Source organism: Cryptomeria japonica, chromosome 10 (assembly GCF_030272615.1).
Source record: "Cryptomeria japonica chromosome 10, Sugi_1.0, whole genome shotgun sequence".
NCBI lineage: Eukaryota > Viridiplantae > Streptophyta > Pinopsida > Cupressales > Cupressaceae > Cryptomeria > Cryptomeria japonica.
The window spans coordinates 854,693,012-854,711,279 of NC_081414.1; the positions used below are offsets into that span (position 1 = coordinate 854,693,012).

General features: G+C 36.6%; 1 protein-coding gene across 2 annotated transcripts; it reads left to right on the forward strand.

The window, feature by feature from the left end:
• Positions 1-252: 252 nt before the first annotated feature.
• Positions 253-4,324, forward strand: LOC131065187 (galactoside 2-alpha-L-fucosyltransferase). Of its 2 annotated transcripts, none has more exons than XM_057999641.2 (3): positions 253-662; positions 1,648-2,276; positions 2,723-4,324. In XM_057999641.2, the coding sequence occupies exons 2-3, from the start codon at positions 1,913-1,915 to the stop codon at positions 4,192-4,194; spliced, it is 1,836 nt and encodes a 611-aa protein (XP_057855624.2). In that variant the 5' UTR covers positions 253-662; positions 1,648-1,912; the 3' UTR covers positions 4,195-4,324. The 2 variants fall into 2 exon arrangements, with proteins under 2 accessions (XP_057855624.2, XP_057855626.2); XM_057999643.2 differs by having other exon boundaries at positions 1,653-2,276.
• Positions 4,325-18,268: the final 13,944 nt, after the last annotated feature.

The window sequence follows — 18,268 nt, forward strand, 5'->3', positions numbered from 1 at the left end:
AATAGATTCTCCTCAATTCTTAACTTCGAAAAAATATTTTTAAAATTTGATATAAAACCTTAAAAAAAAAAACACCAACTAAAACTATATATATATATTAGATTCTTCATCATTAAATGAAAAGAAGGAAAGGACTGAAGCACAATATCTAATTAGATTCATGAAATATCTAATAAAAAGCAAATCACGATATCTAAATTTTAATCATACCATGCACTATGATCCAAACATAGATTAAAAAATGTTCCCAGTCTAACAAAATCCTTGTGAAGTAAAATCTAAAGGTTTTCTATATACAAATTTCCTGTATTTTTTGCCACCTAAGATCTAGCGGCAATAATGTAATTTAGTTTCCCAAAACCTTCGTATATAGCGTAATTTGCGCTTAGTCAAGCAAGTGGCGCGTTCTCAGCCTCTCTATCTGCTTAAACATATTTTCTTTAATTCAAGTTCAACGAAGATGTGACTTTTTCACCATTACAAACAATCCCAATAGATAAATAAATTCCAAACCCTTAGGATTTTTGGCGTACATTCTCTGTATTAATTTTTTTGGAGGTCTGATTTACAAAAATGACATCAGATCATTTTGCACTTCAAAATGAACAGACAAAACTCGATTTTGAAGCTGTGGAGCTCAAAATTTTAGCCACCTGATTGAGGTATGTAAAAATTTCATTTCTCTGTTCACATGAGTTAATGTTGTAAAATCCTAGGGTTTAGGATTGCGTTGAGAACCAGTTCGTGGCGGAATTTATGATTAGGGTTCAGAATATAATTGTTTTTTTTGCTGTTTAGACTTGATCTGACGATAAATTTAGTACATTAAGGCGTGTTTTAGTGTTTTCCCTGCTATAGCGTTCGATCTGGATAAAGCATTTTATTTATTCTAAATAGTGATGTAAAATAATGTCCTTATGTGGCTTTGAATTTGTGATCTTAAAGCATACTTTCGGATCAGGTTAATTTTGTTATGAATTTGCTTGTTGCACTCGAGCTGCTCAAAAAAACTGGTTTTACTTTTTCTTTTTCGCTGTGTAGAGAATAGTCCAAATGCAGTCAAGTTACATTGCTATGTTAGTACCTGACACTTACTTCGTCAGATCCTTATGTCCTTGTTAAGACTTGTTTTCTATGTACTAGCCAGGACTCGAACGAACGACCTCATTGGATAACTTTAAAGTACCGATTTCGCAATTTTAAGCATAAGTTAGCTCGTCTGTAGTAGGTGGAACTTGCGTTGTTGAATCTGGATCACTGAGCTCACATGATGGTAGCTGGAGCTTTCATCGTCGAATCTGCATCATTTATAGCTTGCATGATACTATCTGGAGCTTGCCTTTTTAAACCCGAGTCTTGTAGTTTAAAGGATAATGGCTGGATCTCGCTTTCTTAAATAGAGATCTCATAGCTTGTATTATTGTAGCTGAAGCTTGCTTTGTTCAATCTCAATCTTTATATCTTGTTGAAGTCCAACGACCAGCTAGGACTCCAAATTAAGACAAGCTGTTAGCGTGCCGGGGGACTCTTCTACTTAGCTACTGTCTGATGTTCTGTATGGAGTGTGGATTATTTTGCTAACATCAAGATTTGATTTTACCTGAAAATTGATTACTTCCTTCTTTGTTTGATTTTACATCTGTTCAGAGCAGAGCATTAAGCTGAGAAATGGAAAACCCATCCAAGTGCAGATGACTGCTGCAGTTTATGAATCTGTAGAGGTTAAAAGCTTAACAGAATGTTTGGAAAGAGCATCAAGTGGCTTTGTGAGAGAAAACTGGTATTTTGAGTCTAGATGGTACAAATTTTGATGCTTTAAGGGTTTCTTGGGTTGGCAGTGGTTTGCAAAGAACAAACACATTTTGAGAGTATATCACTATGTAAGCAAAACTAGCTTTGATTTGAAGCAGTTATGGATATGACTAGGTCCAGGCGCCACTCTGCTTCAGCCATAATTGAAGATTCAGATGTTCCTAGTAGTCGAAACATGGAGAAGAAGTCAGGATTGAATTTCACTAGATTGTTGTGCATTTGTTTTGTCTGCTTCCTTGTGTTACCGGCTCTTGTTACATTGAGCTACAATGTTGTTTCTCAAGATTCTCTATCAGGACCTTCTCAGATATCAAAGATGCAGTACAATGTAGCTCGCTCTGTCAAGGCAGCAGATGAGGTGGGGACTCAAAGTGAAGAGATTGAATTACATGAAGAGCAGAAAGGAGAAAATCAAGTGTTGGATTTGGAAGAGGGCAATCAAACTAGCACAACAATGAACCAAGGTATTATCACTAGATCCCTGTAGCTATCTTCATTTTGTTTGTTCATATGATTTTTGTATACTACTTTGAAATATGCATATGAGCAATCCTATCCTGCAGCAGTCCTGGTGGTCAATAGGATATTACTAATATGATTGTACCTACTGGCATTTGAACCTAGTTCCTCCTGTAAGATACAACTTAATCTCCTTCTGTTGGTCATAATGTAAATGACTGTTTATTGTGCACATCTTTCATTCTGGGATTATTGCACCAATAATATTGCAAACTTTAAATGAAAATATTGTAGAAGAGCATTATATTTTTCATTATAAATTGAAATAGTCGTGCCTGGTCTTTAGACTGAGAGGCACATATGATGTCTGTTTTGTTTTCCATGAGAAGGCAATTTAAAGCTTTAGGCCTTGTCCCTAATTTTTAATTATAATGAAATTTTCTGCTTGCAGGATTGAATGAGAGCTCTTCTCTGAAGAGTGCTCAGAATATGGATCCATCATTAGATGGTTTGCTTGCTGACGGTTTCAGTACAAGCAGTTGCAAGAGCAGGGATCAGGTGTACCGCTATCGAAAAGCAACCAAATTTAAGCCATCAGCTTATTTGCTAGAGAAGCTTCGGAACTATGAAGCACTCCATAGGAAATGTGGCCCCAATACTGAAGTTTTTAAGAGAACTTTGGATGATCTTAAGTCTGGAAAGACACTAGCAGATGCAGATTGCCAGTATGTTGTGTGGGTTTCATACAGTGGACTAGGCAATAGGATGGTGACAATAGCTGCTACATTTCTTTATGCCCTGCTAACCAATAGGGTACTCCTTATAGACAGAGGTGTAGACATGACCGATCTTTTTTGCGAGCCATTCCCTAACACTTCATGGTTTCTACCTTCAAGTTTTCCCATGGCTTGGCTGCAACCTTTAAATGAATCATCAACCCAGAGATATGGGCATCTGCTTAACAATAGCATTATTCAGCTTTATGAAAATGGTACCCAAAGCAATCTTCCACATTATGTTTATCTTCATCTAACCCACAATTATGATTTCCATGACAAATTATTCTTTTGTGAGAGAGAGCAGCAATTTCTGAAGCGCATACCATGGTTGTTCCTAAGATCCAATAACTATTTTGTACCCTCTCTGTACCTGTTACCCTCATTCAATGAAGAATTGCACCATTTATTTCCTCAAAGGGATTCTATTTTCCATCATTTAGGGAGGTACTTATTGCACCCTTCCAATACAGTCTGGGGCTTGATTACTAGATTCTATCAAGCTTATCTGGCTCATGCGGAACAAAGGATAGGACTGCAGATCAGAACATATGATTCCGGGTACTTCCCGTATATATCAGATCAGGTTTTGGCTTGTAGTCAGAAAAACAGAGTTCTACCCAACATATCTCATAGTGATGAATTCCTTGAAGCTGCATATGAAAATGGATTCGCAAAGAAGCCTTATGCAGTCTTAGTAACCTCTCTAAGTTCTGGGTACTATGAAAGAATCAGAGATTTATATTGGGAATACCCTACTGTAGGTGGGCAGCTTGTGAGTGTCTTTCAGCCCAGCCACGAAGAAAGGCAGCACACTGAAAATCAATCTCACAATATGAAGGCATGGGCAGAAATGTATCTTCTTTCTCTTTGTGATGTACTTATAACAAGCCCATGGTCTACATTTGGATATGTAGCTCAAGGTCTTGCAGGTATAAAACCTTTGATTATGTTTAAGCCTGAGAATGACACTGTTCCAGATCCACCATGTCGTGAAGTCATGTCAATGGAGCCCTGTTTTCATGCACCTCCATTTTATGATTGTCAAGCACAAAAAGGTATAGATACTGGAAAAGTCTTTCCATATGTGCGGCATTGTGAAGATGTGCCTTGGGGTCTTAAAGTAGTAGAGAATGATGAACTGTAAGTGTTTCTACTTTTGGGGTTTGAAGCAATTCTTTGCAACAGCATTTTTTATTTTTTTGCATAGATCATTCATGATATATGCAGTGTCTTAATCTATAACGCTAAAGGGAAGATTTCAATACTTTCTTATACTTTATGCATAAACATGTTTGGAATGGAAAGAATCAGAAGGTTGCATTGGGAACATCCTACTGTAGATGGGCTCCTTGTGAGTGTCTTTCAGCCTCGCCATGAAGATTGGCTGCACTCTGAAAATCATAAACCAATAATGTTGATAATCTAGTATCTCTATTGCCTATAGTAATATGTGCATTTTTCTCATAAAATCCTATAACTATGTCCTGGCTGTGAATTTACAATTTTTGTATTTCAATATGCTAAAGCTGTAAGCCTCATAGGGTAGCGGTTGACATTGAAATTTTTGTTGGTTCTTCCTTCAATCACAAGATTATTTCTTGTTTTGCATAATATAGCTTTCCATGGTTCTGCCAAAAGGAATTCCATTGCATATTTTCTTAGCTAGACACATGTCTTTATAAAAAGAAGATACTTCTGCACCAATTGTGAACATTACAGCTTAAAGTTTTGCTTCATTGTTCATGGATGGTGTATTTTTGTTGCAGTTTGTTGACTTTAAAGTTTGAATTCATTGAGAATATTGTGTATTTACTTTTTAGCAAGATACCAATTTGTATATAGTTTTCTTCCGAGATGACAATTCAGAAATGTATCTAGAAGATGTGGAGGGATGAATGCACGTGAGGTAATGGTCAAATGCTCCATCATAATAGTGCTGGAGGTTATTACAGAAGAGTTTAGATGAATAATTAATCTCAAATAGGTTTGATCAGTGAGTAGCTTCTAACAGTAATAAAATACATTAATGCAATTGAAAGAATTAGGAAAGTGTGTTACATGGGATTGTGTCCCCACCCCTCAAACTCATCCCTGTCCCCTAGTTGCCCCCCCACCCAAAATATGAGAATATCCGGAAACGTCCTGGAACGTATCCCCAAAATCGGGGATGGCAGGATACCTGTAAGGGACGCCCTGCCATTCCCAAGGCAATAGGGACATCTCAGACATCCATTGACCATCCCAGGGAAGCTAAGCATCCCTACAAAAAAACAATTTTTTATAATGCTTTAAAAAAATAGTTCATAACAATTTAAAAGGACTGTTAAATATGTCATGACAGCATTATAAAAATAGTATAACACAACAGCAATAGCTCCTTCCCGTTTCTAAGAATTGTTTGGAACAATTTGGTCTGTCCTTTTGCACAGCCATCCAATGCCAATTTTGATTTGTTTGTCTGACGTCCCCTTTTCTTGCTTGCTCTGAATTTTGGAGCTTTCAACGAGGATTGAATTTACTTTAATCCCCTTTCTTCTAGGATTCCAGCCTGAAATTCTTCGAAGCTGTCATCCATGTCAGAGTCTGCATTTAGCTCTTCTTCAAATTCCTCATTTACAGTTGAGTTCTCAACACATTGCCTCTCTCTTGTCCTTAGGTCATGTGACTCTGTGTGATTACCCACAATGCTCTCCATGGGCTGAACTATCTTATCCTCCAAGAGATTTACCTGAATAGGCAAAGGGATATCTGACAGACCCAGATGTTCTTACCCATTCCAAACTTCCTATTATAACAGCAATTAAATTAATCACAACAACAGTGACAGCAATGACTGTAGTATAGCAGCAATAAATATATCATGATTTAAATTCATATTTGATGATATAAGTTATATAACAGTTAACATTATCAGCAATAATTTTGATTTCTGATTTCATTGTTCAAAAAGGTTGCAAACTTCAAAATTCGTGATATGGTATTAAAGGTTTATTTGGCAGTCTGATGTAGTGTGGTATTTTGCAAGAACTACAAACAAATAGATTCTTTTTAGAATGTGGTTGGCATGCAAGCATATTTATATATATTGCCATCCCCGGTCCCCCTGCCCCCGTCCCCAAAACGCCATGAAACATAGGCCAAAAGAGTAAAGCAGTATGAAGGAAGATTAGATAAGGTACATCTTTCAGGTGGTCGTAATGTAGCTTTTTGAGATTTTTTCAACTTTCAATTTTATATTTATTCATAGAAAAACCATGTAAATGAAGGTTGAATTTAAGCTCTTTAAGTTACATTACCAACTTTAGATAAATAAATAATTATCTCTTTTGTTTGGATCCTTTTGGGATATTGTTTCTTTAATTGACACTTTTGCCCCTTTTACCTAGGAAGGAAACAACTTGCTTTCACATGACTGGGAAAAGCTGTTTTATGGCGTATCTTGTGTTGAACCTGGGTTACTCCCATCAAAGGACTTAGTTTTTACATAATCTTGACTCCCAAGGGCTTCTATGGCCTTCCTTCTTGTGTTGAAACAAAAGAATCTACAAAAGATGAATTTCATAATCTTGACTCCCAAGGGCTTCTATGGCCTTCCTTCTTGTGTTGAAACAAAAGAATCTACAAAAGATGAATTTCAAAAGACTTATCTGACATTCTCTAATGGTTTTTTGTTGTCAAATTTATCAGAATTCCAGGTTAGAAATTAAACTAGAGCTTTCCATGGGTTGCCCTCAGCTTCCATCTATTTTCCCTTCAGCTAGTGTAGTTCACTATCTTTATCACTTTCTCTTTAAGCATATATTTGTGGATTGTTATTTAACCAATTAGTGCAAAGCTTGATGGTAGCTGTCTGAGCATCTACAGATTCGAACAGGTCTGCTATGGATTGTTGCACCACTTGAATAGATCTACTTAAGCACTGCAGTCAAGGGTTTGAGAATGATGAATCATGCTCAAATTACTTCCTAATAGTCCTGATCATTTCATAAGCTATTACAACCTTATCCATAAGACTTGTAAGTACGTGCTTCATCATCATGTCTTTACAATCAACAGAACTGAAGCAAGATATGCTAGCTGTTTCTATTTGATAAATAATAACCAGGAAATATGAAGACTGTTCAATAGAATTCACACAACAGATCCTCATTCCCATTCAGGAACACACTTCTGATAAATTGTAAATTTCTTTCTCTAAAAGAAAACAAGACCAAGTGCATAATGATCTTGAAGTCTGTCCAGGTATCATTTCAAGATTGAGTCATCAATCTCTCAGATGCAAGCTGCTCATGTTCTTATAGCTGTCTTGGATGTGTCTTTTCAGTTTCCAGTATGAGATTTCAAAATATTTGAGATGTAAATCAAGAGAAATCAGTGAGCAAGGTCAGATGCAATTGCCAAGAAGGTCAAGTGGTTGAGCCCCAGTTTCCTTAAATGAACTTGGAGGGATATAACTCCATGCAATTTTCATATTTAGAAGACAAAAAGTAAAAGGCAAAAGTATCATATTCAAAAGTAGTGGAACAGATTACCTGTTTAAGATGGAGCTTTTGTGTCTTTTGTCTCAAACTGGTTATGTATGGATTATAGTAATTGATTTGGTCGTTCATTTTCAATGTCTTTGACTTTGTAATCTTCTAGCAAGGCCCCATTGTGGAAAGAGAGCATCCGAATTCTAGGATTTGGGGCTGCTTCACAATCTGGCAAATTGTTTGCATCTTTATAGTTCTGATTTCAAGTTTTCCGTTAGTTTTCACTGTTTTGGTGTTGTTTGTATATACTTGCTTGTGCAATTCAGATTCCTCAGAATTATTCTGAAGTAGTTGATGCACCAACCTCGTGAGCTTTTTTTGGCTTTGAATTAATTTTCTAAAGCTTTCTATAAAAGTTTTACCCAGTTTCAAGTATTTCTCATTCACCCCTTTTGATAGGACAAACACAATTGTCAACAACCTGGCTTTGATTAGTGTTATCATCCCACCTCCTCTTAACCCGTGAAGTTTCAGAGCTTCCATGTTTTAAAAAGGTATTTAATCAAACTTAGCGGGACAGTGTGGCATGAGACGGGGACAATGTATCCATTGAGCAAGTTTGAGTGCTGTGAATATAACTACGTGCTACGAGAACTAAAGTACTGGGAATCTCCATCAAATGCATTCTGTAAGTATATATATAAAATATGAAACTCATTTATTTAGAAACAATATTCAAGTTTTATTCAAGGATTTTGGCGTTCGCAAACTTGATGGTTTAGCCTTAGTACAATTTTAAGGTTTAAGGCCAGCCATATCACCTCAGTGGGACATTCCAGGGTTTCGTCCATTAATTTCATTTTTAATCTGGCCCTAAGGAGGAATTAAAGCTTTAAATATCTCTTTTGCCTAGCCTTATATATCTTTGGTTCTGAACAATGGAAATCATGGCATCCAAGAGGAGAGGAATTTGTCCCGAAAGTTTTGAAGGTAATGATGGAGAACCTTATTCAAAATGTTAGGTGCATGTTTATCCATCAATGTAGATTCCATTGGTATGAAAACTATAGTATAATTGCATATTATGTGGTTTCTATTCCATAGCAAGCCTTTATTGTTGAGCTTAAGCATGCTTGGGAGCCCCATGGTATCAAGCTTGCAGGTGTTTGAAACCTTACTAAATGTTATTATTATTGTTTTCAATCAAGTAGCCATAATAGGTTAATGCACTTCTGAATTGTTCTGGTTGTTGGTTCGTGTGCAACATCTTTATTCATGTTAATTTGTTAGATCCATGACTTTAAAGTTTAAGAGTAGGCCTTGCTTAAAGTCCTTGTCTAGGTTGAGGTCCTAGGTTTACCCATTCATCTATGGATTTTCCTTGACAAAATCATTCGACCATTGGGGTGTTTTTGATTAAGTTAAAAACAGGTTTTGAAGGGACCCAAAACCTTGTACAAAGCAAGTTTAATAGGGAGGACTTGAAACCCATAACTAAAAATATTCAAGAATATCCACAAAACGAAGTTGAACAAAGACGAGATGGAACAAAGCCAAGAAAGGGGATCTAAGCAGACTGACCCCTCCAGAAAGAAAAGTTGCCTAACAAATAAGAACATATGCATGGAAAGTCTACAGGCAGTTTGAACAATAGGTACCCCCAACCTGGAGCAACCAACCAACATTAGTATTTCCCTTTGGTTCCCTTCTTTTGGGATCTAAGGGCCATATCAAAAGAAGGTGAAAACCTTTTAGAATGTTTGCTTTTAATTGAAATCCAACCTTCTTCAACCTTAACAGCTTCAACTTTCCAAACCAACGAATCTAGCTTAGGAAACCCAACATCCAAGGAGAGACCAACATACATCAAAAAGCCAATAGGATCAACAGAGCGAGGGCCAAGGTTAGGCATGTCCTTGGAAGACGAGACAGGCAATGATATAGCTCCAACAAAAGCGTTAAAAGCAGAAGCAGGCAAAGGGGCAACACCAACAGATGTACCCTCAAGAATCCTATCACATCCAGTAGCAGGGGCAGATCCAGCAGACATATCAGAACCACCAGTTGGCTCAGAAGGAATCAAAGTAGGAACACCATTTGAAACGTCAGCTGAAGGGACGACACTAGCAACAGGGGCCATGGAAGATCCAACAGAATCGACCATTGGGGTGTTTTATATGCCATGAACTAGATATATTTTTTTACATCCCATAAGTGGGTTGGTGTCCAAACAAGCTTCACCACTAGTCTAAAAGAGTCATTGGAGATTCAAGTGAGCTCACTTCACTTTTTCTAGAGGTGATTTGAATTAACCTAGTGAATGCTTGTTTTAGGCATTAAGATCCTAATCATGAGATCAATGATTGTTCACTTATGCTACAGCAATCCCCTAATTTAACTTTTGAGCTGCTTGCATCAACTACTAAGGATAATGGTGAAACCATTATTAGATGAAAACAACATTTGTTGGCTTTAAAACATGTCAAGCTAACCAACTTAATACCTATTATAAAAAATCAGTAGCATGTACACAAAAAAACATGAACCATCTTTTTTTCCTTTGGGCCTCTTTAAAGCTAAGCCTTTCAATTTATGTTGTATCATTCCAAGGAGTCACTCAACCTTCCAAGTGGTCTCAAATTTCACCTCAAAGTGACAACAATTAATCAAGGGGAGTTGGAGGGAACCTATTACTTTATCTCCTTAGGTGACTTTATCACGTTAATTCAACATATATATATATATATATATATATATATATATATATATATATATATATATATATATATATATATATATATATATATCGATTTCTTTTATTGGAGACTTTTGGAGCATTGCCCCTTGAACTAACTTATTATTATCAAGTATTATCAAGCATTTGCAACTTATTCCTATTTTATTTTTCCTATGCAACTAGTTTCATCACAAGTGATATTTGAGCATGACTTTGGCATCTAGAGACAATAAACATGACAATTTTTTTAGGAGGTCAAGTTGTCAAGCATGTAGCTCTCATTTTAGTGATTTTTTCCCCTAAAATCTAGAGGGTTAATCAAGGACTTGATGAAAATCTAGAGGGTCAATCAAGGACTTGATGAAGCATCTACAATCTAAATTAAATGTTAGTTGAAGCATTTTTTGAGTTATTGTGAAAATGGAGTTTCATCCTATATCTCACAAATATGTGTATTTTTCTACAAATTTTTATTGGAGTTTGATGAGCATTTAAGAAAGTTGTAGCCCAAATTTTAGCTTATGGTGATCAAAATTGAGTAAGTTATTGCAATCTTGAGGGTGTTTTATTAATGTGCTCTATAGGTCTCATTTTTTTGAGTATTTTAGATTTGTTTACATTTTAGGAAAGTTTACAAAATCTCATTAGGATTTGCTCTTTGATTGGTTTATTTATTTTGGGGCCAACATAATTCCTAAAATTTTGCAACCAAAGTTGAGTTAATGGTGACACGTCAATTTTGCATTATCATGCCTCAAAATGATAAGGCCACAAAGTAGAGGTTGAGGAAAGAATTCGTACACTAGAAAAAATCTCCAAATAAAGAGGACACAAGTTTGGATTTAGGATCTACTAGGACTTCATTAATGATGTCATCTCCATTGGATGATAAATTGGGCCATCTGGAAGAGGGTATGCACAACTTGCAAGAATATGAATTGGTAAGTATCCATGAAATATTGTCTAGTGTCAACAATGCTATCTAGATGCTATCATTTTCACATTCAAGCACTTAACCCATACATTGCCCACTCTCAATGTTTTAGTCAATCAAGGAGGATCACCAAACACAAGCACACATTTTGGATCTATAACGCCCTACCAAGGAATCCTTGAGGATATGAGAAAATCATACAAGGAATACATGGAATTTTTTTTTTTTTTAAAGTAGTTAAGTGTGAACATCTAAAACATATAACAAAACAATCTTCAAACGTCAACACTAGGTCAAACCATCGCTAACTGACGTTGCACAAGTGGAAGGCTAAACACACAAAACTTCAAATGGAAAAAGGGGAAGGTCTCCCAGACCCTTGGACAAGGTCTACGAGGTGTTTAGGCTCATACATAACCATCTGCAAAGTTTTCAAGCTCGATTTGTCAAGCAGGACAAACTGCTAATTCCTAGGTGTCGTGAATGAGCTTTGATGAAACTCTAATTACAAACAGAGGCCCCTAACACCATCTAAACTGACCCAAAAACTACTCAAGACCCTTATGAGGGTTTACTAATGTCACTACCTTTGCAACATTTCAAAAGTGGAGTCAAACAAGTAGGACACTTGCATGTTTGAGGACACTAGAGCTAGACTGCACAAGTGTCTCGGATGATGGAGCGAGTCTTCACAAGTGCCCTAAGAGGGCACCAGTGTGACAAACAAGTGTCCTTGACTTGCGCAAGCGTCCCTGGGATGTGTTGGCATCCTTCAAATGCACTAGCATCCTCTAGACTGGTGAACTCACGCTGACGTCCTTGAGATACACATTCGTCCAAAACTAGTGAGCTTCCTGGACATGCTGTACGAAGCCCTGAACAGCCTAAAGTCCTTGGTGAAGTCAAAATGAGCATACGATCCTAGAATTGGGAGAAAATGATAAAATGGTGCGAAAATGGGTCGAGTGACATCGAGTCACTGCTTAGCTCCTATGAGACAAGGCAGAGTCCAAGTGGACTCATTTCGCAACACTCAACCCACAACACCCACAACTTGCACACATGGACACAAAATAGCCCAACACAACTAAAATACTCAACTGGACCTCAAGAAACACTTGTTAGATGGTGATGGTTAAGCCTAGATTGGCTCTAGCAGACTAAATCCTACATAGTCTTGATCAATGACTTATGATCACAATAGGAGATGGATAAATCAATCTCTAGAACTAAAAAAACATATATGTTCCTTTCAAAGCACCAAATGAAGTGTCCCTATGATAACATCTTAATATAGTATCAAAAGAGAACATGCATAGTCATGTTTGACGACCGGTTCCATCATCGGTCCACTAAATTCTACACTGATCGTATCAATATGTTTCATTACATCAATCTCCACTTGGAGTGTTCTCAATATACATTTCAACATCAATTATAATGATTATATCAAATTATGTCCATATTACAACTTGCAAAGAAGAAGGAAGAAGGAAGTGTTGAGGAAGGTGAAGAAGCTCTCCAAGTGCTCACGAACAAGTCCAGCAGTCCCCAATAGTGGTGTGCAACACCACCCAACCATGTAGCACCTATAAATTCGCCCCATTGCGCTTGTGGAGATAATTATGAGGCCCATTCACTCAAACAAGGCAAACATGAATGAAATAGGCTTACACTAACACCATACACGAAGCATATGTGACATATCAAGCATACAAGAATGCAATGCACTATCAAGGATAGCAATGATAACGACTCCACCCAACAACACCCACAACTGGCACACATGGACACAAAATAGTCCAACACAACTAAATACACAATTGGACCTAAAGAAACACTTGTCAGATGGTTCTAATTAAGCCCATATTGGCTTTAATGGTCTAAATCCTACAAAGTCTTGATCAATGTCGTATGATCACAATAGGAGATGGATAAATCAATCTCTAGAACTATAAAGAACATATATAATTTCATTTCAAAGCACCTAATGAAGTGTTCCTATGATAATTGTTAAGGTATTTTTTATGCACTTCATACACAAAATAAAATACCAAGTATTTTATCCTCTCCTGAGCAAAGACCTCTTAGATGCTAAATTATGTGATCAATTGAGATGACTCCAAGGTCTGTAATGTCAGGTCTCAACTTTATGTTGGATATAGACTCAGTGATATGATGTGAGTTTGTTGGAATCACAAGGGGGACTTACGTTGAACATGAATGCTGTTGGAACATGAAGACATACTTAGCTTGAAAAAAATACAAATAACAAAAGGAGTTAAGGGTTAAGAAAGCTAATCTAATTCTTATATCAATGATAGCACAAGATGATGTTTGAATGGACATATTCCTTAAACTAAGCTTTGCTTTGCCATGCTAGGAACTGCTTCACAAAACTAGTGCAATCTGTTGGTGTAAATAATTATTCATCTTGGATATTATTACACCTTACTTAGATTTACTTAGGTACATGCATTTCATAGTAGTTTGGGTATGAGACACTTGGGTGTTTGTGCCACATTGGAATAGTGTGTGTAGGAGAATTTCCACCTTTCGTGGACTTATCTTGTTGTTACATTCCACATTCAATGGGTGATCCACCTCATGTGGAATATTATATTGTTTCTCCTACCTACCCTTGTTTCTTATTGAGCCACATGTCATGTTTGTGTGCTCACATATCCATATAGCCTTGCCTATATAAGCAAACTCATATTCATTGTATTTAACGATTGATGATCCAGTTGATCAATATTTTCCTTTTGATAGAATATAGTTTATTTCTATCATCTATTTTGTTATCTCTTATTTGTGCTTTCCATCGCCTCTTGATCTTGACAAAATCTCACATGGTATCAAAGCCATTAGAGTGTCATTGGTTTGCCAATTGAAAGAAATTTGATGCTATTTGAGGTTTGCATTTTGGAGATTTCTATTGCAGGTTTTTTTTGAAGCTTGCTAGGTCAAATTTGAGGTCACCATTGGATTGAGGAGGTCCAAGAAATTCAGTTTTACCTTTTGTTTCATCCAAATCGGACTTCAGAGGCCAAATCTAGAGGGCATTTGACGTTTGAAGTTGCGGTGGAAATTTTCCAGAATTTATAATTCTGCAGGCAATTTTCAAATAGCGACATCTCACTCATCCAGACTTGTTTTTTCGAGCAATTTTTTTTTGTTTTGAGGTAGAATTTTGTGATCTGTACAGTGGTGCGGGAGTTTTTTGTTTTTCAGATACAGTTTTTTCAGAAATCATGAAATCTCGATTTTTACAACTTGGGAGACTTCATTTGGGCTCATATGGACTCCTTTTCAGGTGCCTTTTTTTTTAAGTGCATATTTTTTCATCTACTTTCATAATCTGCCATTTGTTTGCAGTGATTTTAAGTAGAAATTGTACTTTCAATATCTAGTCATTTTTTTGGCCTATTTGGTACTTGTATTTTGCTTGGATCTCAGTTTAGATCACTAGTAGTATTTGTTGAAGTCTCTTATATCTCATTTTGAGAAGTTGTAAAGTTGAAATCAGAAGTCCACTTTTCCATTATTTGCAAGTTCCAACATGATCTTTTGGGGGGTCAGTTGTTCATTTATATCTCTTGGTGAAATTCCTTTCGAAGGCATCTTCATTTGCAGTATTCTACAGGGCTTCTTTGTTGGTGGCATCATTTTCATGTTTCCACATTTGAATATTTTATCATGATGTATGCTCTTGCTTGAGCAATGTTGTACTCGCACTATCATAAAGTGTCACACCTCTTTGTATCTTGTCCTTGTTGACTATTTGATGTAATCCTCTTGTACACATAGATTAGGAATATCTTGTGAGACTTGGTGCATAGCTCCAGTTGAGACTTAGATTGCACACATTTGTGCATGGCTCCCGTGAGACTTGGATTGTACCAGTATTTCTACTATTTTTGAGTATCTAGATGATGCTCACAGCAGGTTGTCTCCATGCCTGATCCTCATTTTTGTGCAGCGAGTGATTCATTGTCATCGACTTGGTACTTGGTTTTGTCACACTTTGACATTATTGGTGCAACATTGGCTCTATTTCTTCCTTATGGGGAGGTATCTTGGTCATCATCATTGGACCATCTTTGCAGAAGATTTGACATTGCGGGGGAGGGGGGGAGGGCTTCATCGTCTTTCTTCTTTCATATGGGGGGACCTTTTCCTCACCTGGGGTTTTGTCCTTCACATACTTCTATGAGAGTTCTTTGTATCTAGTTTTCATCTCTCTTTTGGGGGAGGGTTTTTTTCCCATTGGGTTTTTCTCTCTTTCTCTGTTTGTGAGAGATTGCATTGCATAGTTTTGCTTGCATTTGCATTTATACATGGGTACCTAACATAGCCTCGTAGCCAGGGCCCATCTTGCATTTCTTAGTTGCATTGTAAATTTTAGTGCATTCCCCTAAGTTGCATTTAAGGGGGGGTGTTGATGTAAATAATTATTCATCTTGGATATTATTACACCTTAATTAAGTTTTCTTAGGTACATGCATTTCATAGTAGTGTGGGTATGAGACACTTGGGTGTTTGTGCCACATTGGGATAGTGTGTGTAAGAAAATTTCCACCTTTTGTGGACTTATCTTATTGTTACATTCCACATTCAGTGGGTGATCCACCTCATGTGGAATATTATATTGTTTCTCCTACCTACCCACACCTATTTCCTACCTACCCTTATTTCTTATTGAGCCACATGTCATGTTTGTGTGCTCACATATCCATATAGCCTTGTCTATATAATCAGACTCATATTCATTGTATGTAACGATTGATGATCCAGTTGATTAGTATTTTCATCTTGATAGAATATAGTTTATTTCTATCATCTATTTTGTTCTCTCTTATTTGTGTTTTCCATTGCCTCTTGATCTTGGCAAAATCTCACACAATCTTCTAAGGATGATAAAGGTTTTCATATCGTGAACGTCCATTCAAATACCCAAACATGGCGCAAGTTGAACATATATACATAATTAAACTTAGCACAATAACTAGATTCAGGCTAACTTTGCATTGTAGCTTACAATCAACAAACTACAAAAAAGTATGAACCAAGGAATTATCAACACTCATTCATTTCTCCATCATAAACAATGAACTTAAGTTAAAACTTGAGAAGTAACAAGGAACCATGCAACATGTAGACATTACACAGAAATCCATCATGCTTCAATGAAGATCATGTATTAAAATCAACAAAGTCTTGGCAACAATTCCTTCTTTCCTCCTCGTACTCTACTCTACTTGCTATCAATGAATTATTGATCGAATACTAACTATTAACCTTTACAAATGAGAGGTATAAGCTTTATATAGTGCTCTCAATACAATTCAATGACTGAGATTACAATACAAAACTCTAATTAGGGTTTGTTACAACAAACACCATTCTGGCCAATGAAATAATTACAATATTTGGAACACATGTCTAACTTTGAATGAGCACCAATAAGAATCTAGGTTAGGTATCTTGAAGTTTGTGCCCCCATAAGGTGAGTCAAGTATATTGCATCTGGACATCTTGACTTGGAATCCTCTAATCAGTGGAATGATGACTAGGATGTCACCTTAGTTTGCACTTGTAACCTGATACATCATCATGAAGAAGTATTGATGCCTTGGGCAATATCTCTTGATGCTCAACATTTTCAATTGCCTACCTATGATGCAATGATGATCATATTCCCAAATTGGAGCATCCTTGGGGATCAAGCCTTCTAACTTTGATTAACTCTTCTGAGACTATCTCCTTGATCTCCCTACACAATTTTGCCTCCTAACTTGGGAATCCCTTGCTTTATCCTTGATGGTGTTTGATGTAGACTTAGTGGTGTCCACGTTTGATGTACAATGTTCATGGTGTATTTGACCTTGATCAACACCCTATACTGGCTTTGAATCTTGGGTTTCCAAAAGAAATTCAAGATATTTGCAAACTTTTCCTCATTGAAATATGTCTTGAATGTTTTGAATCCCTTGGTCTTGATCCCTATACTTGCTTTATAGTGTCTTTCCTTCATGTGATTGTGTGATCTCTCCTTTACTCCTTGGAGTCCTTTATTACTATCTTTGATTATCTTCCATGTGAAATCTTGAACTGTTGATCATCTTTGCCTTCCTTGAAAAATTATCCCTCAAGTTGCATGTCGATCATCTTGTTACCATTGCTTTGTTGAAGTTGTGGAGTCTATCATCTTGCTTGTATAACTCCCGATGTTGATCTTTTGACATAGCATCCCTGAGACCTTGATGCTAGTTGCATTGATATCCCTTGATGAAGTCCATTTGCTCTAGAACTCTGGCCTCACATCATATTGCTTCCCTTGTATTCAATTGCAATCATACTTGCAACAAAATTATAATTTGAATTAAAACATCATCAAAATTAATTACATCTTCAAGTATGAATGATCTTTCATGTATTTCATGAAGGTCTAGGCCTAATAGCAACCCCACACACCTTATTTAAGTCTGCACTTTATAATTAAAATTTACATGTTGCAATCTTTAGGTCTAGGATTAAGGTTAAATCCATATGTTTCATCTTGATGCCTTAGTATGGGTTAGCCTTAATGTTTCCTTGGTCACTACTATATTTTGTTAATTATGTCTTCATGCTTCATGTGGGAATTCATATGCTACAACCCTGCATCCACACTCTTTATTATAGGTTTGGTCCTACGTTTAATCTTCCACATGCCTTAGGATTTGGGTCTTAGCTTAATTCAAATTTGATTCCTAGGCTTCACACATTTTAGTCTTCCTATCTCCATGTTTTATTTTAGGACCTCCTCTCCACACATTGCCTTTTAGGATCACCTTTATACACTTCATCTTTAAGGGTTTGTTCGCATCTTTTTTTATTATGTCCTGACACTCTATACTGCTTTTAGGCTCACATGTTTGATTTAGGGTAGGAGCAATCTTTACATGTTTCATGTTTGAGTTTGAATCCACATGCTTGGATTTGGGTCCTCTTTCATATGTTTCACTTAGGTCTTGGTCCTTATGTGTTTCACTTTGCTCAATATGATGAAGAGAGAACCACTCTCAGCATG